Source organism: Scyliorhinus torazame, chromosome 12, assembly GCF_047496885.1.
Source record: "Scyliorhinus torazame isolate Kashiwa2021f chromosome 12, sScyTor2.1, whole genome shotgun sequence".
In the NCBI taxonomy this organism is placed as follows: Eukaryota; Metazoa; Chordata; class Chondrichthyes; order Carcharhiniformes; family Scyliorhinidae; genus Scyliorhinus; species Scyliorhinus torazame.
The window spans coordinates 213,713,902-213,737,754 of record NC_092718.1 but is presented as its reverse complement, the minus strand read 5'-3'; the positions used below and the strand labels follow the sequence as shown (position 1 = coordinate 213,737,754).

Below are 23,853 nucleotides of genomic sequence, written 5' to 3'. Positions count from 1 at the left end.
CGTGTGGGCAGGGAAAGTTCCGAGAGTAAGGAGGGGGTTCCTTCAGCGTAGTAGGGACAGAGGAGGATTGGCACTACCGAACTTGGGCGATTACTATTGGGCCGCCAATGTGGCAATGATACGTAAATGGATGATGGAGGGTGAGGGAGCGGCGTGGGAAAGACTGGAGAGAAAGTCCTGTAAAGGGACGAGTTTAGAGGCGCTGGTGACGGCGCCGCTACCGATCTCACCTAAAAAGTTTACCACGAACCCGGTGGTGGCGGCAACATTAAATATCTGGGGACAGTGGAGGCGACAGAGAGGGGTGCGGGGAGCCCTGGTGGGCTCCCCAATCAGGAACAACCATAGGTTCGCCCCAGGAAGAATGGATGGAGGATTTCAGAGCTGGTTCCAGTTGGGAATTAGGAGGGTGGGAGATTTATTTATAGATGGGACTTTTGCGAGCTTGGGAGCATTGGAGGAAAAGTATAAGTTGCCCCGGGGAAATTTCTTGAGATATATGCAGGTGAGGGCATTTACTAGACAACAGGTGAGGGAATTTCCATTGCTCCCGACACAGGGGATACAGGACAGGGTGCTCTCAGGGGTGTGGGTCGGAGAGGGCAAGGTGTCAGAGATTTACCGAGAGATGAGGGAAGAGGGGGAGGAGTCGGTGGGCGAACTAAAAGGAAAGTGGGAAGAAGAACTAGGGGAGGAGATAGAGGAGGGTATGTGGGCTGATGCCCTAAGCAGGGTAAATTCCTCTTCCTCATGCGCCAGGCTTAGCCTGATTCAATTTAAGGTGCTACATAGAGCACACATAACGGGAGCAAGATTGAGCAGGTTCTTTGGAGTGGAGGACAAATGTGGGAGGTGTGGCGGGAGCCCGGCAAACCACGCACATATGTTTTGGGCATGCCCGGCACTGGAAGGGTATTGGAAGGGAGTGACGGGAGTGATTTCGCGGGTGGTGAAGGCCCGGGTCAAACCAGGCTGGGGGTTAGCTCTATTTGGAGTTGCGGAAGAGCCGGGAGTGCAGGAGGCGAAAGAGGCCGACGTTGTGGCCTTTGCGTCCCTAGTAGCCCGGCGCAGGATCCTACTCATGTGGAAGGAGGCGAAACCCCCCGGACTGGAGGCCTGGGTAAATGATATGGCGGGGTTCATTAAACTGGAGCAGATAAAGTTTGCCCTGAGAGGATCGGCTCAAGGGTTCACCAGGCGGTGGCAGCCATTTCTCGACTACCTAGGGGAACGTTAGAGGGAAGACAGATGACCAGCAGCAGCAACCCAGGGGGAGGGGGGGGGGGGGGGAGGGGGGGTTTAGTTTAGGTCAAAGATAAAGGGGTTTTGTTACTTGTGTATTGTTTAAAATTTCTGTATTGTTATTGTTGCGTTTGCTTTGTAAGAGGGGAAAAATTGTTGTTTGGGGAAAAATTTTCAATAAAACATTTATAAAAAAAAAAAAAGAAAGCTTTTGGGTTTTCCTTGATCCTTCCTGCCAAATACTTCTCATGTCCCCTCCTTGCTCGTCTTAGCTCTCTCTTTAGATCCTTCCTCGCTACCTTGTAACTATCCATCGCCCCAACTGAAACTTCACACCTCATCTTCACATAGGCCTCCTTCTTCCTCTTAACAAGAGATTCCACTTCCTTGGTAAACCACGGTTCCCTCGCTCGACGCCTTCCTCCCTGCCTGACCGGTACATACTTATCAAGAACACGCAGTAGCTGATCCTTGAACAAGCCCCACTTATCCAGTGTGCCCAACACTTGCAGCCTACTTCTCCACCTTATCCCCCCCCAAGTCACGTCTAATGGCATCATAATTGCCCTTCCCCCAGCTATAACTCTTGCCCTGCGGTGTATACTTATCCCTTTCCATCATTAACGTAAACGTCACCGAATTGTGGTCACTGACCCCAAAGTGCTCTCCTACCTCCAAATCCAATGTAGAATGTCAGGAAAACAAAGATAGTTTTAAGGGCTTTATATTTGTATCGTTAAATATTATAAATAAGATATTGTTTTAAGTGAGTTTCATTCAGTGTTGCCGTATAAGGGATAAACCTATAGTTAGATTCTTGTTAGACACAATGGGCGGGATTCTCCGCAATCGGCGCGATGTCTGCCGACCGGCGCGAATCGCGCCGCCCCAAAGGTGCGGAATTCCCCACATCTTATGGGGCCGTGCCCTCACCTTGAGGGGCAAGGCCCGCGCCGGACTGATTTCTGCCCCGCCAGCTGGCGGGAAAGGCCTTTGGTGCCCCGCCAGCTGCCGCGGAAATGACTTTGCCGTGCGGCGCATGCGCGGGAGCGTCAGCGGCCGCTCATGGCATCCCCGCGCATGCGCAGTGGAGGGGGCCTCTTCCGCCTCTGCCATAGTGCAGACCATGCGAAGGCGGAAGGAAAAGAGTGCCCCCACGGCACAAGTCTGCCCGCGGATCGGTGGGCCCCGATCGCGGGCAAGGCCACCGTGGGAGCACCCCCCCAGGACCCCGGAGCCCGCCCGCGCCGCCTTGTCCCGCCGGTAAGAGAGGTGGTTTGATTCTCGCCGGCGGGACAGGCATTCCAGCAGCGGGACTTCGGCCCATCACGGGCCGGAGAATCGCCGGGGGGGCGGGGCGCCACGATTCCCACCCCCGCCGAATATCCGGTGCCGAAGAATTTGGCAACCGGCGGGGGCGGGATTCACGCCAGTCCCCGGCGATTCTCCGACCCGGCGGGGGGTCGGAGAATCCCGCCCAATGGTTGCATCTGGGGGCTTTTGGTTTCAGATAAAACTGTGCTTCAATTGTGCTTAGAGAGGGCTACGGCATGAAAAGTAAACAAGCTTGTAGATGCATAAAGTTCTTGCTTAGCAACCAGCAACCTTAGGGTGGGAAGGCCTTTTAGGTTTAGTTTTAGCTGGTTTTATAGCAGTTGGAGATAGGTAGTGAGAGAGAAGGCAGCTCTCACAGCTCTGCCAGAAGCAGTTGATTTTAGAAGGCTAAAGAGGAAACATCTCTTTCAGTCTTGTGAGAAGAAAAGCCATACTAAGGAGTAATAGTTAAGAAAAGAGATGCTGAATACTTAAAGATCAGCTAGTTAAGGAATCTAGAGAAATGAACAGGGGTTTCCAAGAAATCTGAGGTGAAAATTACAAGAACAGAAAACTTCAGACAAGACAGACAGAGCTGAGAAGAAGGCCGAAATGGCAGAAAGGTAACTAGTAGCACAGCCCCTTTAAGGAGGTGAGCTCCACGGAGCACGTGACTGTTTAAAAGTAAATTACTGCGGATGCTGGAATCTGGGGCGAGATTCTCCGACCCCCCGCCGGGTCGGAGAATCGCCGGGGGCTGGCGTGAATCCCGCCCCCGCCGGTTGCCAAATTCTCTGGCACCGGATATTCGTCGGGGGCGGGCTCCGGGGTCCTGGGGGGGGCGCGGGGCGATCTGGCCCCGGGGGGTGCCCCCACGGTCGACTGGCCCGCGATCAGTGCCCACCGATCCGCGGGCGGGCCTGTGCCGTGGGGGCACTCTTTCCCTTCAGCCTCCGTCACGGTCTCCACCATGGCGGAGGCAGAAGAGACTCCCTCCACTGCGCATGCGTGGGAAGCTGTCAGCGGCCGCTGACGCTCCCGCGCATGCGCCGTCCAGAGATGTCATTTCTGCGCCAGCTGGTGGGGCACCAAAGACCTTTTCCACCAGCTGGCGGGGCGGAAATTCGTCCGGCGCCGACCTAGCCCCTCAAGGTTGGGGCTCGGCCCCCAAAGATGCGGAGCATTCCGCACCTTTGGGGCGGCGCGATGCCCGTCTGATTTGCGCCGTTTTGGGCGCCAGTCGGCGGACATCGCGCCGTTTCTGGAGAATTTCGCCCCTTGTCACATCTTACTATAATAAAGGCATTATATAAAAACACATTGGTATTCAGTTTGCTCTTCTGCTCTGCTGCTATGTGACTTTATAGTGGTTCCATGAAATTAATTTTTTAAGTAAGGTTTCGCATCTTGCACTCATATTCAAAAGTTACCAAGGAGAGCTGAAAGACGATGTCAACTTAAATGCTTTGGAAAAGAGTGAATCAACTTAAGTGAAGTATTCTGTGATACCTCATCTGGGGCGAGATTCTCCGACCCCCCGTGGGCTGGCATGAATCCCGCCCCCGCTGGTTGCCGAATTCTCCAACACCGGATATTCGGCGGGTGCGGGAATCGCGCCGCGCCGGTTGGTGGGCCCCTCCCCGCGATTCCCCGGCCCGGATGGGCCGAAGTCCCGCCGCTAAAATGCCTGTCCCGCCGGCGTAAATTAAACCACCTACCTTACCGGCGGGACAAGGCGGCGCGGGCAGGCTCCGGGGTCCTGAGGTGCCCCCACGGTGGCCTGGCCCGCGATCGGGGCCCACCGATCCGCGGGCGGGCCTGTGCCGTGGGGGCACTCTTCCCCTTCCGCCTTCGCCATGGTCTCCACCATGGCGGAGGCGGAAGAGACTCACTCCACTGCGCATGCGCGGGAATGCCGTCAGCGGCCGCTGACGCTCCCGCGCATGCGCCGCCCGGAGATGTCATTTCCACGCCAGCTGGCGGGGCACCAAAGGCCTTTTCTGCCAGCTGGCGGGGCGGAAATTCGTCTGGCGCGGGACTAGCCCCTCAAGGTTGGGGCTCGGCCCCCAAAGATGCGGAGCATTCCGCACCTTTGGGGCGGCGCGATGCCCGACTGATTTGCGCCATTTTGAATCGCAGGGGGGGGGGGTCTGCCAACCGGCGCGGCGTGATTCCCGCCCCCGCCGAATATCCGGTGCCGGAGAATTCGGCAACCGGCGGGGGCGGGATTCACGCCAGCCCCCAGCGATTCTCCGACCCGGCGGGGGGTCGGAGAATCTCGCCCATTATTTTGTTTCTGTATTTTTTCGTATTTTCTCTATTAAATGCAGTTAGAAAGTTTTAACCTGAGCTACATAGTCAAATTCTAATGTTACTGTACATACTGTCCAATCAGCAAATAGTATCTAACAGAACACACAATAATCACTGAAAGATCCAAATTATATGAAGAAAACACTAACTTACCCTCTCGTGCAATACCCCATAAAGGGAACCAAGGTTAATTCTCTCATACACTAAACGGATCTGATCCAGATCAGACATCTGGCACACAGCCATCAGTAGCAGGAAACTCGGGTGCCGAAGTTGACTGCAAGGCATAACAGAATGAGGATATTGTTTGTCAAAATAACTGATCAGGTCATTTCAATCTAACACATCTAGTGGAAACAAGTCAGGATTGAAAATGTCCCTTTGCGTCTTAACATCTTATGTAAATGAACTATATCCAAGTAACGTTTTCTTGATCATTTGATTTATAATATATGATACTCTGACAGTTACTCAGTAATCACTGCAGATGTTCTCAATAAACCTGCAGTAATTACAGCTGATAACGCCCTTGTGGCAAAACACTCAAGCATCAAACCAGTATACTAACAGTCAATGTTTATCAATACTTTATTCCAAGAGTTATTTTGTTTCTGGGACCTCCCTCCAGCATTATAAAAGTTCTATGGATCCCCCCATCAATAATTTTCCTGCGTAAAAATCAAAGAGCTGGTACAAATACATTGGACCGATTAGCTTCGTTCTGTGTTCTATGTTTCTGTGAAAACTGATCCATTATCTGAATACAAATGGTGGCATCTTTCAAACAGTTCATCTGGAAGAAAGATTCCCTCATTACTTTGCGCAACAATATTATGAATCCATTCATAAATGGAAGGTTTATAATTCTGGTATAACTACACAGAAAATCCAACCCAGGCAACAGCAATCTCAATAAAACAGAAATGTGTGATTCAAAAACGCAACCAGAACATTGGTATTATTTCATGATAGTTCTCTAAAGCTCCTCATTTTATCGAAACAATTTACCTTATCCTTGGATAGAGTTTAATTCCAAATAATTTATAACTTATACAAATATTTGATGAATTCTCACATATTGCAGTCAAGATGTACACGCTGGGAAGAATTGATCTGCAGCATAGTAATATAACTATTTATCATCTGCATAGTTTCAAATTCCTAAAGTTTTACTTACATAACTGTGCTAAAAGACAAAGATGTTAACATGCTTGGCATAATCCTTAATGGTTCTTTACTTACTGAAAATATGGCAAGCAAGCAACTGGTGTACTTGTCTTTAATAATAATAATCGCTTATTGTCACAAGTAGGCTTCAATAAAGTTACTAGTCGCCACATTCCGGCGCCTGTTCGGGGAGGCCGGTACGGGAAACTTAACTGCGTTATTAGGATTAACTGTTTGCGTTAAGTGTATTAGTAATCTGGAATTTTAAAATGGTCACTGGCAACATGCAATTGTCAAATCTTCTTTCACAATTTGATACATACTTAAATCTCCAGGCTTTACAGTAGTCTCACAATAATTTGGAATATTGCAACTCAAGTCTGAAAACTTACTGCAACATCAAACCAATTGAACCAAATAATTCAATGTTCAAGATTAGTACTTGAGGGGTAGCACTGTTGCCTCACGGCGCCGAAGTTCCAGGTTCAATCCCAGCTCTGGGTCACTGTAGAGGTTGCACATTCGTCCTGTGTTTGCGTGGGTTTCACCCCCACAACCCAAAGATGTGCAGGGTTAGGTGGATTGGCCATGGTAAATTGCCCCTTCATTGGAAAAAACTGTTTACTCTAAAAAAAATTTTTTTTTTAATATATTAGTACTTGAGAACGATGCAAAAGCAGGATTGACTACTTGAGGAAGCAGTTTGTTGCTTTAAAACAGGAAATTATAGTTTTTTAAATTAAATTTAGAGTACCCAATTCTTTTCTTTTCCAAATTAAGGAGCACTTGCTCTGTAGCGGGATGCGGGTCTCACTCATGCCTGACACTATGTCGCCCCTCACCCCCTCTGGGGGACTCCCAGAATCTGGCACATCATAGTTGAAGGTTCTTTTGCTTTTCTGCCTCTGTAGATAGTTCAGGCAGTGCCCTATTGGGCCCCACCTTCACCAACACCCCGACTCCCTCCCTCCCCACCACCCTCCTTTCCCCTCTCTCCCCAATACCTCCTTCCTTTCCCTTCTGTTGGTACAGAGGCGAGGGTATCTGGTCTCTCCAGCGCAAAGTTTAGTGCTTGTACCATTTGTTTTTTGTAGAAACGTGTTGTGAACTGTTTTAATAATCAGAGTATTCCTCCCCACCCCCTCCCCGTACATTGGTACTGAGGGGAGGATATCCTGTGTGTCCCCCCGCCCCCCCACCCCCCCACTCCCCGTACATTGGTACTGAGGGGAGGATATCCTGTCCCCCCCGCCCTCCCTCCCCGTACATTGGTACTGAGGGGAGGATATCCTGTCCCCCCGCCTTCCCTCCCCGTACATTGGTACTGAGGGGAGGATATCCTGTCTCCCCCCACCCCTCCCCACTCCCCGTACATTGGTACTGAGGGGAGGATATCCTGTCGTCCCTGCCCCCCCACCCCCCCCTCCCCGTACATTGGTACTGAGGGGAGGGTAACCTGTCGTCGTCGTTCCCCCCGCTGTACATTGGTACTGAGGGGAGGATATACTGTCGTCCCCACCCGGTACATTGGTACTGAGGGGATGATATACTGACCCCCCCCCCCCCGGTACATTGGTACTGAGGGGAGGATATCCTGTCCCCCCCCGCCCTCCCTCACCGTACATTGGTACTGAGGGGAGGATATCCTGCCCCCCCCCCTCCCCGTACATTGGTACTGAGGGGAGGATATCCTGTCATCCCCCCCCCCCTCCCCGTACATTGGTACTGAGGGGAGGATATCCTGTCCCCCCACCCCCCTCCCAATACATTGGTACTGAGGGGAGGATATCCTGTCCCGCCACCCTCCCTCCCCATATATTGGTACTGAGGGGAGGATATCCTGTCCCCCCCGCCCTCCCCGCCCCGTACATTGGTACTGAGGGGAGGATATCCTGTCTCCCCCCACTCCCCGTACATTGGTACTGAGGGGAGGATATCCTGTCGTCCCCACCCGGTACATTGGTACTGAGGGGGATGATATCCTGTCCGTCCCCCCCCCCCCCCCCCCCCCCCCCCCCCACCCACCCCCCCCCCACCCCCACCCCCACCCCTGGTACATTGGTACTGAGGGGAGGAAATACTGTTGTGTCCCGTCCCCCCCGGTACATTGGTACTGAGGGGAGGATATCCAGTCCCCCCCCCGCCCTCCCTCACCGTACATTGGTACTGAGGGGAGGCTATCCTGCCCCCCCTCCCCGTACATTGGTACTGAGGGGAGGATATCCTGTCATCCCCCCCCCCCTCCCCGTACATTGGTACTGAGGGGAGGATATCCTGTCCCCCCACCCCCCTCCCAATACATTGGTACTGAGGGGAGGATATCCTGTCCCGCCGCCCTCCCTCCCCGTATATTGGTACTGAGGGGAGGATATCCTGTCCCCCCGCCCTCCCGCCCCGTACATTGGTACTGAGGGGAGGATATCCTGTCTCCCCCCACTCCCCGTACATTGGTACTGAGGGGAGGATATCCTGTCGTCCCCACCCGGTACATTGGTACTGAGGGGAGGAAATACTGTTGTGTCCCCCCCCCCCGGTACATTGGTACTGAGGGGAGGATATCCTGTCCCCCCGCCCTCCCTCCCCGTACATTGGTACTGAGGGGAGGATATCCTGTCCCCCCGCCCTCCCTCCCCGTACATTGGTACTGAGGGGAGCATATCCTGCCCCCCCCTCCCGTACATTGGTACTGAGGGGAGGATATCCTGTCTTCCCCCCCCCCTCCCCGTACATTGGTACTGAGGGGAGGATATCCTGTCCCCCCACCCCCCCCTCCCCATACATTGGTACTGAGGGGAGGATATCCTGTCCCCCCACCCTCCCTCCCCGTATATTGGTACTGAGGGGAGGATATCCTGTCCCCCCGGCCTCCCGCCCCGTACATTGGTACAGAGGGGAGGATATCCTGTCTCCCCCCACTCCCCGTACATTGGTACTGAGGGGAGGATATCCTGTCGTCGTCCCCCCTCCCCATACATTGGCACTGAGGGGAGGATATCCCCCCCCCCCATACATTGGTACTGAGGGGAGGATATACTGTCCCCCCCCCCCCCCCCCCCCCCGGTACATTGGTACTGAGGGGAGGATATCCTGTTCCCCCCCCCCCTCCCCGTACATTGGTACTGAGGGGAGGATATCCTGCCCCCCCTCCCCGAACATTGGTACTGAGGAGAGGATATCCTCCCCCCCCCCCCCACACACACACATTGGTACTGAGGGGAGGGTAACCTGTCGTCCCCCGTCCCCCCGTACATTGGTACTGAGGGGAGGATATACTGTCCCCTCCCCCCGGTACATTGGTACTGAGGGGAGGATATCCTGTTCCCCCCACCCCCCCCTCCCCGTACATTGGTACTGAGGGGATGATATCCTGCCCCCCCTCCCCGTACATTGGTACTGAGGAGAGGATATCCTCCCCCCCCCCCCACACACATTGGTACTGAGGAGAGGATATCCTCTCCCCCCCCCCCCACACACATTGGTACTGAGTGGAGGGTAACCTGTCGTCCCCCGTCCCCCCGTACATTGGTACTGAGGGGAGGATATTCCGCCGCCCCCCCCATACATTGGTACTGAGGGGAGGATATCCTGCCGCACCCCCACCCCCATACATTGGTACTGAGGGGAGGATATCCTGTCGTCCGTCCGTCCCCCCATACATTGGTACAAAGGGGAGAATATCCTGCCCCCCCCATACATTGGTACTGAGGGGAGGATATACTGTGTCCCCCCCACCCCCCACCGCTGTTCATTGGTACTGAGGGGAGGATATCCTGCCCCCCCTCCCCGTATATTGGTACTGAGGGGAAGATATCCTGTCGTCGTCCCCCACACATTGGTACTGGGGGGAGGTTATCCTAGTGTCCCCCCCCCCACCGTACATTGGTACTGAGGGGAGGATATCCTGCCGCACCCCCACCCCCATACATTGGTAGAGGGGAGGATATCCTGTCGTCCGTCCGTCCCCCCATACATTGGTACAGAGGGGAGAATATCCTGCCCCCCCCCCATACATTGGTACTGAGGGGAGGATATACTGTGTCCCCCCCACCCCCCACCGCTGTTCATTGGTACTGTGGGGAGGATATCCTGCCCCCCCTCCCCGTATATTGGTACTGAGGGGAAGATATCCTGTCGTCGTCCCCCACACATTGGTACTGGGGGGGAGGTTATCCTGGTGTCCCCCCCCCCACCGTACATTGGTACTGAGGGGAGGATATCCTGACCAGCCCCCCCCACACACACACATTGGTACCGAGGGGAGGATATCCTGTCGTCGTCGTCCCCATTCACCGTACATTGGTACTGAGGAGAGGATATCCTGTCCCGTTCCCCCCCCCACCCCCAACTCCCCGTACATTGGTACTGAGAGGAGGATATCCTGTCTCCCCCCCCCCCCCCACACATTGGTACTGAGGGGAGGATATCCTGTCCCTCCCCCCCGTACATTGGTACTGAGGGGAGGATATCCTGTCTCCCCCCCCCCCCTCCCACACACATTGGTACTGAGGGGAGGATATCCTGTCCCCCCCCTCCCCGTACATTGGTACTGAGGGGAGGATATCCTGTCCGTCCGTCCCCCCTCCCCGTACATTGGTACTGTGGGGAGGATATCCTGTCGTCCCCCCACTCTCCCCGTACATTGGTACTGAGGGGAGGATATCCTGTCGTCGCGGCTGCCGCCGCCCCCCCCCCCCCCCCCCCCACACACACACACACTCTCCCCGTACATTGATACTGAGGGGAGGATATCCTGTTTGTACCGTTTGGCCTTGGATATATTTTTTACTGTTTTAATTAAAAGATATGGCCAATCCACCTAGCCTGCACTTCTTTGGATTGTGGGGGTGAGGCAAACATGGGGAGAATGTGCAAACTCCACACAGACAGTGAGAAAAATTATAGTTGAATGTTTTCCACCTGTTGCATATTTAATCAGGAATCAATGTTTGTAATATCAAGGAATGTGAGCCATTATTTCAGATGAGATGTATTCTCACAATGGCTGAATGTCCAGGGAGGGATCGCACACCACTGTCTGCCCCCACAGAACATTGCTTTCCTAGTTACAGCCAGACAGCCCGCTCGCATATTACACAGACTGACTGGCAAATTATTTCAAAGATGTTCAGCTAGTGTGTAGATTTAAAATGAAGTGTGCTGAGGAAACAATCCTGATGGTGCATTTCCGTGTAAAGTGCTTGGTAATTTTCTTTGCATCACTCTGACACATTCAGGGATTGATCATTTTGATTAACAAGCCAGTGACAAGATCACTCCTCCCTCGCGTCTGTCTTACAGCATCATGGAATGCTGAAAGGCAACGGTGCAGCTGGACCAACAAGGTCATGTCCTTCACCCACCCAGGCAGCAGACTGCTGCTGTACAAAGGGACCTTTACGACTCATCTGTATACACATACTAAAGTCTGTGAGCCTTGTCCTTGACAGGGGTCAATCCTTCAAACACCCACCACATTTGTTCACAGTTAGATAATCAGTTCTAGGAAACTAGGTCATTGACAGAAATACCCCCACCAATCAAACCAAAAAAGCATTAAGAAGTCAAAGTGAAATCATTTTAGAAACAATTTGAAGATTTGGTGAACCTTGGAATTGTTGATAATTTTTTCTCAATAATGCTGATAGTTTAACAGTGAGTTCACCTGGTTACTTGATATAATGGGCACTTGATAGATGACATACTATTAGGGAGCAGTTGTGGCTCAGTGGGTAGCAATCTTGCTCCTGAGGCAGAAATTTGTGTTCCAGTCCAATGGTAGAACTTTAGTACAAAAATCAAGACAGATGCTCCAGCACAGTACTGAGGGAGTGTTGCAAGGTGGCAGGTGCTCTTTGGAGTAAATGTTATGCTGATGCCTTGACTGCACTCTCAGATGTATACAAAAGGTCCCATGGAACAATTTTTTTTTCTTTAAATAAAATTTAAAGTGCCCAATTCATTTTTTCCCAATTAAGGGGCAATTTAGCGTCACCAATCCACCTACCCTGCACAGCTTTGGGTTGTGGGGGCGAAACCCACGCAAATAAGGGGAGAATGTGCAAACTCCACACGGACAATGACCCAGAGCCGGAACCGAACCTGGGACCTCAGTGCCGTGATGCAGTTGAGCTATCCACTGTGCCAACGTGTTGCCCTCCATGACACGATCTTGAAGAAGATTGAAGGAGCCTGGTGTCCCGACAAATATTTATCATTCAGTCAATAGTATATAACCACATTTATCTGAACAATATCACATTGCTGTTTGTGGGAGCTTGCTGTGCACCAATTGGCTGCTGCATTTCTTATATTACAAAAAATGCACCTCGAAAAGCACAACAGGGCAGCACGGTGGCACGGTGGTTAGCATTGCTACCTATGGCGCTGAGGACCCGGGTTCGAATCCCAGCCCTGGGTCACTGTCTGTGTGGAGTTTGCATTTTCTCCCTGTATTTGCGTGGGTTTCTCCCCCACAACCCAAAGATGTGCAGGGTAGGTGGATTGACCACACTAAATAGCCCCTTAATTGGAAAAAATAATTGGGAACTCTAAATTTTTTTTTTTAAAAGCACTTAACTGGCTGTCAAGAAAAGCTATATAAATGCAAGTCTTTCTTTTTCTGGCAATCAATTGATAAATTTTATTTTACTGAAAAGCAGAATTGGGTGCTAAAGTGAGTTGGGACACTCTGGGTCCTACTTTGGAATACAGATGGGTTGGCAGAATATCGACATCCTTTCTATAGCCAAGAGCCCAGAAGTAAACCTGGGATGAAGTTCTCCGTAAACGGCGCGATGTCCGCCGACCGGCGCCAAAAACAGCGCAAATCAGTCTGGCATCGCGCCGCCCCATCTTGAGCGGCCGAGCCCTAACCTTGAGGGGCTAGGCCCGCGCCGTACTGATTTCCGCCCCGCCAGCTGGCGGGAAAGGCCTTTGGTGCCCCGCCAGCTGGCGCGGAAATGACATTGCCAGGCGGCGCATGCGTGGGAGCGTCAGCGGCCGCTCACGGCATCCCCGCGCATGCGCAGTGGAGGGGGTCTCTTCCGCCTCCGCCATGGTGGAGACCATGGTGAAGGCGGAAGGAAAAGAGTGCTCGCCCGCGGATCGGTAGGCCCCGATCGCGGAGCCCGTCCCCCAGGACCCCGGAGCCCGTCCGCGCCACCTTGTCCCGCCGGTAGGAGAGGTGGTTTAATCCACGCCGGTGGGACAGGCATTCCAGCAGCGGGACTTCGGCCCATCCGGGCCGGAGAATCACCGGGGGGAGGCCCGCCAACCGGCGCGCCGCGATTCCCGCCCCCGCCGAATCTCTGGTGCCGGAGAATTCGGCAACCGGCGGGGGCGGGATTCACGTCAGCCCCCAGCGATTCTCCCACCCGGCGGGGGGTCGGAGAATCCCGCCCCTGGTGTGGTAGGTGGAAAATGTCATGTTTTATTAATATTGAGGCTAAAGCGTATGTTCAAGCAGCACTGAGGGAGTTTTACTCTCTACCTGGCCATGCAATACGTGACTTGGGAAAACCTTTTAAAAATTATTCACACCTTACCAATCACCAAATTTTGTTTGTATCAAGCCACCTGCAAATAATAATCTTTATTGGTGTCACAAGTAGGCTTACATTACACTGCAATGAAGTTACTGTGAAAATCCCAGAGTCACCACACTCCGGCACCTGTTCAGGTACACTGATGAATTCAGAATGTCCAATTCACCCTACAGTGCAGAAGGAGGCTATTTGGCCCATCACGTTTGCACAGACACTCTGAAAGAGCATCTTACCTCGGCCCACTCTCTCACCCTATCCCCTGTAATCCCACTGAAGCTGCACAACGTTGAACACTGAGGGAAAATTTTAGCATGGCCAATCCATCTAACCTGCACATATATGGACTTTGGGAGGAAACTGGAGCACCGGTAGGAAACACACAGACATGAGTCGAACATGCAAACTCAACGCAGTCACCCAAGGCCGGAATCAAACCCAGGCCCCTTAGTGCTGTGTGGCAACAATGCTAACCACTGTGCCACAGGTTATCTACACACTATTCAGTATACTATTCAGGTTCTCTACATACGTCATGTTGCGCTCCAAGGTGCTTCAATACAGTCAAAGAAACATTACAGACACTTCAAAATGATCATTACAAATGGTGCAATTGTAATTAAGTTGCCTACAATAGATCAAGTTGCACTCTAAGGTGCTTCAATACAATTGCGATTCATGTAATATTCACTGTATATGTTCAATGTGAGTTATACAGACGAGGGGGTTCTATACAATTCCACTCCCCTCAGTTCACTATGGTTGAACAATCTTAGACAGCGACCTTCCCCCATTGCGCCTACTCGGCAGCTGCCCCAAGTGTTAGTACATCCCTCAGCACGTAGTCCTGGGCTTTGGAATGTGCCAGTCTGCAACACTTGGTCAGGGACAATTCTTTGCACTGGAAGATCAAAGAGAGTCTTTCACCCAGTTAATAATCCTCCAGCAGCAGTTTATGTTTGTCTTGGTGCTCGTCCCTGGGAGCAGCCCATAGAGCACAGAGTCCTGCGTCACAGAGCTGCTCGGGACAAATCTCAACAAAAACCACCCCATCTCTCTCCAGACTTTCTTGGCAAAGGCATGTTCCCCAAGGAGTGAACAAAGGTCTCTTCCCCTCCAGTCACCTTGAGGACAACATGCAGATGGGGTGAGGCTCCAGGCGTGTAGGAAGGATCTGACGGGGAGGGCCTAATGTTAGCATGGTGTGTACCCCCGTGCTCAACCAGCTCCACCGGGCTACATGGTGGCCCTGCAGGCTCTGCCCCGCATTTCCGCCCCCTCCATCTCTGCACTCCTGGTCCTGCCGTTGCTCAGCACCATGGGTGCCTCTGGCCCTGGCGTCCATCCGTGATGCCAGGGGTACCGTCGGCTGGCACTGTCCCCGCCAGGGGTACACTCCACGGCCCCTGCCCGGCGCTCCCGTGTGGGCTACAATAGGTGTTGCCCTTGAGGGGGGCGCATGATGCCCACTGGCGGGTGGTGGCCAGGTGGGTAATGGCAGAGGGTGGGGCGCAGGAGTGGGGCACCCATATGGATGGTGTCAATCTGCAGAACCAGGGGTCAAAGTGGGTGGTCAGTGGTGTGCGCAGCAAGATGGCTGCCTTGCAGGCCGCAGAGCAATGGCATTCCCTGACTGGACACCGCCCCAGTCCCGTGGAAGGTTACCCTGGCCACACAGCCCGTTCCCCCGTCCCCACCAACTCCGGGCCCCCGCCAACACCAGTCAGGTCGGCCAGTGTTCGGCCCAGCAGTTCACGGTCGCAGCTCTGTGTCCTACCTCCTCTCTCATCAGCCACAATGCTGCCTTCATGACTTTTAAAAGCACAAGTGAACAGCGCCGTCGGGAACTCAGCCCATGGAGACGGAGAATCGCAAAGCCCTGGAGAATTACCTGTTGTACTCTTGTTCTGCAATCAGTAAATCAGTCGACAATCGCTTGCTGCAATTTTGATGTGTGGGCAGATTCATGTGTTTCACTGTGACCCGTATTCCATTCCACGTTAAACTGAATCAAAAATAACATTTAATGTATTACAACTAAACCAACACAAAACTTGTTTTCATGACGATTACGACTTATTTACTTTTACACCTTGAAGTCTATGAACACAGGTCTCAATGAGTTTACACAGTCAGTCATAAAAATAGGATGATCTCAGCGTTGAGATGACTGAGTAAACGAGGACAAGGGTAAGAGACTATAGCTGGACTATGCATGCTAAGGAAGTATAAATTGGCCAGGTTTCCTGCCCCAGTTTGCTACCCAATGAGCTCTGGTTGAAGTGCATTTTTGGATATCTCAGATGAGGACTATATTATAAAATAATCTTTTATTAGTGTCACAAGTAGGCTTACACTGCAATAACGTTACTGTGAAAATCCCCTAGTCGCCACACTCCAGTGCCTGATCGGGCACACTGACGGAGAATTCAGAATATCCAATTCACCTAACAAGCACGTCTTTCGGAACCTGTGGGAGGATACCGGAGCACCCGGAGGAAATCCACGCAGACACGGGAGAACGTGCAGACTCCACACAGACAGTGACCCAAGCCAGGAATCGAATCCAGGACCCTGGCGCTGTGAAGCAACAGTGTGCGGATCTGACATCTGAGCTTGCACATTGTGCTACTGTGCAAGCTCAGATGTCACATCCATTTACAATAACCACCTGGCCATGGAGCTAATGTCACAGCAACAGAAATGACACAATTCATTGGAACACTAAAAACAATAAATTGCAAATTAGCAGTGAAAGAGAATTGACAGTTTAGCAAATACAAGTATCAGACAACAAAGCGAAAGGCATCCACTGTAATAAAATTAGTTAGCTTCAGCTTTAGCTGGATGTGGAAAACCACTGTGTTCCTATATTAAGGGTTGTACGGTAGAACCTGCACTACAGGTTCACCTGGGCCCCTACATGCTAGCTCCGCCCAGGAGCCGGGTTATAAATATGCGTGGCCTTCAGCTAGCAGCCATTTCGTCAGCTGCTGTAGGAGGCCACACTTCAGATACTAATAAAAATAAGGTCACAGACCAACTCCAGAAATTAGCAAGCAGCAACAACCCAGGCGAAATCCGGCCTGCAACCCCAACACCCACTGAATGCCACGACGGACGCCAGGGCTACACTACCCCCCCCCCCCCCCAATGCATCACCTTCGAGTTCACGGGCCCAGTGCAGACCAGGACAGCTTTCTCAGCCCTGCAACTGTGCAACAGTTTGCAAGCACCACCGGCATGCTGGGGAACATTCAACAGCTGGAACACCCAACTGCATAGACTCTGGGCTCTGAGACTGGTAAATCTATCTTCATAAAATGGGGTTTAAAATTGCATCGATTTATGTGCGAAGCATTAAAGATACTTTGCGGTATACACAATATAAACAGTGCAGAGATCATCCTGATTTTCACAATGCATATGGTGCAGAAATGTAAAAATATATTCTACTGTAAAAGCTTACTTGGTCATTGTCGTGTAAGGGCCATTTGCATACGAGAAAGTTGGTTCATCATCTGCTTGGACCAATTCCTTCTCATTAACAATTGGGATGGAAGCAAGATATGCCAACTGTGCTGGTCCATACACACAGAACTGCAAATACATAGGCAGAAGATAAAGAAATAGTGAGAACTGGATAGTTGTTTCAAAGAGAAAGGCTTGTTTTTCAAAAGATCTCAAGGAAAGGGATCACTCTCACTCTGAGCCCAGAAAAAACATTCAATTTAATTTTCTAATTTTCTAAAATATAATTTATTGTTTTATTCCTTTATCCCTTTTTGTTTTAATAAATTTAAAATACCCAATTATTTTTTCCAATTAAGGAGCAATTTAGCGTGGCCAATCCACCCACCTACCCTACATATCTTTTGGGTTGTGGGGTTGAGACCCACACAGACATGGAGAGAAAGTGCAAACTCCACACGGACAGTGACCTGGAGCCGGGTTTTAACCCCAGTCCTCGGAGCCGTGAGGCAGCAGTGCTAACCACTGCGCCACCGTGACACCCTTCCTTTATCTCTTTTAATCTCATATGGTTGATGAGAGTGATGGCATCAACTGACTATTCAATTTCCTTTGATATTATACACATATTTAAGCAAGACTGTTTTCCCTCGGTATAAATAAAAAAGATAGAAAACATTGTAAAAACAGAACAATTCTCTGTGCCTAGAAACTAGATCCCACATTACTCCTTCTCGACATATTTAGGGTTTCACTAGAATAGGGAAAGGCTCCCATCATGTTTATGAAGCGACTAACTCTGTCACTAGAAGCAGCCTCCCCTTTATGCTTCCAATGTTATTAATAAAGTGATCAGAGGAACCCTTCCTCCAGAACCTCTACAATGCTTGTCGTTTCAGGTCGTTGTTAGGTGATCACATGTAAGCAGAAAAAAACAAATGCACTTCTACTACATGGGATTATAGGAACTCAATGAATGTTTTGGGGATACATTGTTTAATTCTGGAATGTACCTCCCTGCAATTAAAGCTTTTGGCTTATCATAGCCGAGTAAGTCAAAATTCCATTATCTCATGGTGTTTTCAGGATCACAGAATAGTTTAAGCACAGAATTGGGCGCAGAAGACCATTTGGCCCTCTGAATGAGCAATTCACCTAGTGCCATTTCCCTGCTTGCTCCCCGTAACCCTGCACATTCTTACTTTTCAGGCAACAGCTATGCACTGTTTAAATGCCTGGATTGAACCTGTCTCCACCACCCTCTCAGGCAGACACCAACCACTCACTGAGTGGAAAAGATTTTCCTCATGTCGCTTTTGCTTCTCTGCCAAATACTTTAAATCCGTCGTAAGATTTTGATAATTCTACTATTTGTTAGGATCTGCAGCATCTATGGGTTTCATTCCTTAACCACTTTTTAAAAGATTCAGTTTGAAGGTGTGGGCGTTCTTTACAGCAAGGAAACTGACTAAGTAGGTAGAATAGACTGGCTTGGCAATTCTAATCAGCTAGCTAATCACATCCAACTACCAATAAAATACTTTAAAGCAGGTTTTGTCTCCAAGTAAGCAGAGGTCATTAAAAAAAAGGGAAAAAGAGGTTCTGAAGTTGGCATTGTACAGTAGCTCCAACCTACCCTCTCCACAGAAATGGGAGATCCAAATCTTCTGTTCCATTTATTTTAAAATTGAAGTTTTTGAAGTTATCCCCCAAAGGACTAAGGCAAAAAGGCAGTGTCACTGAGGAAACAATGGTGATGTAGGAAGATGTGCAATGGGGCGGCTGGATTTAATGCTGAATAGCTAAGGAAAGTGCATTATATTGGTTCAGCGAGGATGCAGGCGCTGGCCGGCAGTTGTCGAAGGCAGCAGCAAGTCAACTCTCAACCCCCAGGCCAGGGCTAAGGAGGGTGGGTGGTCAACAAAATGGGCGGCACTGTGGTTAGCACTGCTGCATCACAGCTCCAGGGACCCGGGTTCAATTTCTTTTTTTTTTCTTTTTATAAATTTAGTGTACCCAATTATATATTTTTTTTAATTAAGGGGCAATTTAGTGCAGCCAATCCACCTAACCTGCACATCTTTGGGTTGTGGGAGTGAAACCCACGTAGACATGGGAGAATGTGCAAACTCTACACAGACAGTGACCCAGGGCCCGGATTCGAATCCGGGTCCTCAGCGTCGCAGTCCCAGTGCTATCCACTGCGCCACATGCCACCCTCCAGGTTCAAATCCAACCTCGGGTGATTGTATGGAATTTGCACTTTCTCCATGTGTCTGCATGGGTTTCCTCCGGGTGCTCCAGTTTCCTCCCACGGTCCAAAGATGTACAGGTTAGGTGGATTGGCCATGCTAAGTTACCCCTTAGTATCCAAAAGGTTAGGTGGGGTTACTGGGACTTGGTGAGCTGAATGGCCTCCTTCCGCACTGTAAATTCTATGATTCCTGATAAGTAACGAGTGCTTTGTACCATTTTCATTTAATCCCTCTGCTTTTCCACCCTATCACAGACTTTTCTTTTCCTGCGACCCCACTTCACTGCCTCCGTACTGCCTTAAAACCTGTTAGTTCTCAACTTTTCCCATTTCTGAAGGTCACAGGCATTTCTCTCGACACAGATGTTGCCAGACATGCTGAGTACTACCAGCATTTTCTGTTTTTATTTCAGGTTATCAGAATCTGACGTATTTTGCCCTTGGACGGGTTTGTCTTATGTTTGACAGTGAATAAATTAAGGAGGTGGCAAAGAAAGACAGTTTTGTAAAGCAAGATTTGATGAGGATATATACTCCATTTCAAACACTTTAACCCACAACTCGAGGTTACCTTCCCAAATCCGAAGGATTGAACGCTTTGTGATGAAATACTTTTGGCTTTAGGGATGCTGAGAAACTCCTCTTTGTTCCTTAAAAACAGAGAGGATAAATAGTTTACAAGTGCACAACCAATATAAAAACATGTATTATTATGTACGCCATTATTTTATAACTACATATGAATGTTTTATTTTTAAGAGCGTAACAAGCAGCCCATCATTCTCCTTTTTATTAATTTATTTGCAGGATGTTTGTTGCTGGCTAGGCCAATATTTATTACCCATCCTTACCTGCCCTTGAGAAAGCGTTTGTGAGCCACAGCCTTGAGCCACTGAAGTCCAAGGGAAGTCCAAGGGGTGTCAGTACATCCACTATAGTTAGGAAGGGAGTTCCAGAATTTTGACCCAGTGACAATGAAGGAATGGTGATACAATTCCAAGCCCAATATTCAAGAAGCTTGACACCATCCAGGACAATGTAATCCACGTGATTGGCATCCCATCCACAAACATTCATTCCCACCACAACACACATTAGCAGCACTGTGTGCCATCTGCAAAATGCCCTGCAGTAACTCAGCAAGCCTCCTTCCAAACTCACAGCCTCTACAATTTAGGACAAGGACAGCAGGTGCATGTGAATGCCACTGTCTTGAAGTTGCCCGACAAGTCACTCACCATCCTGACCTGGAAATCTATCGTTGTTCCTTCACTGTAGCTGGGTCAAAATCCTGGCGCTCCCTCCCTAACAGCACTGTGGGCGTACCTACACCTCATGGACTGCAACCGTTCAAGAAGGCAGCTCACCACCACCTGCTCAATGGCATTTAGGGAGCCAGGCCCGCATCCTAGGGCAAAGAATTTTTTGTAAAATCTTCACATTCAATTTTGCTGCTGTGCTCTCAGCTTTCATTATCAATACAGAGTCTGCAACCAACCAAAAGTCAACAAAAAAGTGGACAGAATTGCCAAGGAACTTCTCCATTTAAGTAACTGCATGAGACCTGCAGCTGTCAAACTTCATAGTGAAATTAAATGCAGCTTGTTCCATTTGCATGATCAATTTTACATATGCGGACAGATAGGAACAGGGGTAGACCATTCAGTCCGTCGAGTCAGCTCCACTATTCAATTAGTTCATGGCTGATCATCCATTTCTTTCTTTTAATATAAATTTAGAGTTCATTTTTTTCCAATTAAGGGGCAATTTAGCATGGCCAATCCACCTACCCTGCACATCTTTTTGGGTTGTGGGGGCGAAAACCACAAACACGGGGAGAATGCGCAAATTCCACACGGACAGTGGCCCAGAGCCGGGATCGAACCTGGGACATCGGCGCCGTGAGGCAGCAATGCTAACCACTATGCCACCTTGCTGCCCTATCTATTTCAATGCCCAGGTGGCACAGTGGTTAGCACTTCTGCCTCACAGTGCTGAGGACCCAGGTTCAATCTCAGCCCCGGGTCGCTGTCCGTGTGGACTTAGCTCATTCTCCCCGTGTCTGCGTGAGTCTCAACCCCACAAGCCAAAAAGATGTGCATGGTAGGCGATTAGCCATGCTAAATTACCCCCTAATTGGAAAAAAAATTGGGTACTCTAAATTTAATTTTAAAAAGCAGTATGGCCACCCCCCTAGCTCTCGTCCCATTGCAAGAATGGTACGTCTGTCCCACCCAGCTCTTTCTTACCCACAGTCGGTCCTTCTCCCTCAGGAATGTCTCTTGGAGGAACACTATGTCATCTTTCATTTCTTCAGGTGAGCGAAGACTCTGGATCTTTTCATTGGGCCGTTAAGTCCCCTGATGTTTCAGGTGACTATTCCGATGGGTTTTTTTTTGTCCCCCCCCCAACCTCCTACAGGAGCAACCATACTTGCCTTGTTGGTGTGCCCCTGCACTCCGGGGTTTCCCTTTGTTAGGGAGCCGTCCAAAATGGCCACGGTCACCATACTCACCATGAGGCCGGGCCCCTGCACTCGGGATTTTCCTTTGTCCAGGGGTCACCCAACATGGCCACCAACTGTGTATACACCATGTGGGTGAGCCCCTGCACTGCGGGGTTTCCCTTTGTTTGGGGGCCCTCCAAAGTGGCTGCTAGTGGGGCCATCGTTCCCCGTTGCCATGTGTGGCCTGTTGCAGCCAGCCTAGAACCCATCTCCCCCCCCCCCCCCCCCCCCACACACACACACACACACACACATTGTTCTCCCTATGGTTCTGCACCTTCCCTCCCCTCGTTCCCCCCGCCACTAACCCACCTCGTGTTGTTTACTTCCCCCTCCCCTATCGGCAGGTTCTCACCCCCGTGTGAGATGTGCATCCCCCCCCCCTCACTCATATCTCCTATGCTAGCTTTCCCGCTAGTGTGGTGGCCCTTCTCCCGGGGTCGGTCTGAGCCTCTCCCCTGCCCTGTTTTTCTTCCCTTTCCCCTCATCCTACCTTTCTCCTGCTCCCCACTGCTCATGCCCCCTCCTTTTTGTGCCTTTGTTTGCAATTTCAGAATGAGGCGGTACAGTCCCACGCAAATTTTCTTTCAGCCTCTCAGGGTGATAGCTTCACCTCTGTTTCTGCTGCTGCCTTCACAGTACATTTTTTTGGACGAACTCATCCGCATCTGCAGGGGCCTTAAAGTAGTGCTCCTTGCCCTGGAAAGTTACTCATAGTTTGGTTGGGTAGAGCATCCCAAACTTCACCCCACTTTTAAACAGGGCCGCCTTTGCTCTGTTGAATTTGGCCTGGCGCTTGGCCAGGTCTGCCCCAATGTCCTGATAGATTGGTATCTGGTGTCCCTCCCAGTTGCAGTTTCACATCTGCCTGGCCTATCGCAGGATTCTCTCCCGGTCTTGGTACCGATGCATCTTCACAATTATCGCCCGGCCTTGGATTTCGGCCGGAGCAACCTGTGAGCCCTATCTGTCTCTGGCAGGCTGGGAAAGCTGTCCCTTCCCATCAGGTTTCCCAGAATCTGGGCCACAGGGTTCCTTTCTTCAGTTCCCTCCAGCGGTCCCACTATTCTGAGGTTCTCGCCCCTCGATCTTGGTCTTCCAGCTTCCCATTAAGGTTTCCCTGGGCTGCCACCAACCTTGTTATTTATGCCTCTCGGGCGACGATCCGGTATCTCTGGTCCATGGAGGCGTTTTCCAGCTCCTTGATTGTGCTCCCCTGGCCTCAAGTTGCCTCTCCGCTTTGTGGAGGGCCACCTGCATGACGGCCAGTCCTTCAATGACTGCCACCTTGACCGCTGCTTGAATTCCAAGTCTTATGTCCTCTTTGAGCTCTTTTAGATCTTTAGTGAGGAACTTCCTCCAGCTGCCCTCCGGCTTGTTGGCCCCTCTCCTTCAGGTGCGGCTGGGGCTTGCTCACCTCGTGGGTGTACCGTCTCGCTTGCCGGTTTCTCCAGGCTCCTTTTGCCTCGTTTCCTTGCGGCCTCTGTTGAACCTGTTCTTCGGCATTTCGGTTTATATTTTATATCTTTATTTGTAGATTGAAGACGGTGATGAGGGGGTGCTTTCTTTCTTGGTTCTATTTTCAGTGGGCTATTTTCAGTTAATAGTGCCTAAAATCGATTTCCTAGTAGGAGAGCCACCTTCCGTGCATCAGCTCAGCATCCCCGTCACCGGAAATCCCATCTCCGGAAATCTATTGATTTCAGCCTTGAACATGATCACCGAGAGAGCTTCCATAGCCCGCAGGGGTAGAGAATTCCAAAGGTTCACACCCTGTAAGTGAAGTAATTCCTCCTCATCTTAGTCTTAAATGGCCTGCCCCTTATTCTGAGATTATGTCCCCTAAAGTTGCTGCTGCCATTGACCAATGTCTACCGTTCTGCCAGGAAGTCTAAGAACGGTTGCCACCATCTGAAGAACCCTTGTACCGACCCTCTCAAGGCGAATTTCACCCTCTCCAACTTAATAAACCCCGCCATATCGTTGATCCAGGATTCCACGCTTGGGGGGCCTCGCGTCCTTCCACTGAAGAAAAATCCTCCGCC

General features: G+C 50.7%; 1 protein-coding gene across 1 annotated transcript in view; it reads right to left on the bottom strand.

Moving 5' to 3' along the window:
- Nucleotides 1-23,853, bottom strand: part of LOC140387128 (uncharacterized) — a 186,293-nt gene that overhangs the window by 142,916 nt on the left and 19,524 nt on the right. Inside the window, exons 5-8 of the mRNA XM_072470139.1 lie at nucleotides 19,874-19,952; nucleotides 17,047-17,177; nucleotides 15,469-15,582; nucleotides 5,023-5,146 (exon numbers count right to left, since the gene is read on the bottom strand). Coding sequence (XP_072326240.1) covers nucleotides 5,023-5,146; nucleotides 15,469-15,582; nucleotides 17,047-17,177; nucleotides 19,874-19,952 — 448 coding nt within the window. The remainder of the gene's footprint in view (nucleotides 1-5,022; nucleotides 5,147-15,468; nucleotides 15,583-17,046; nucleotides 17,178-19,873; nucleotides 19,953-23,853) is intronic.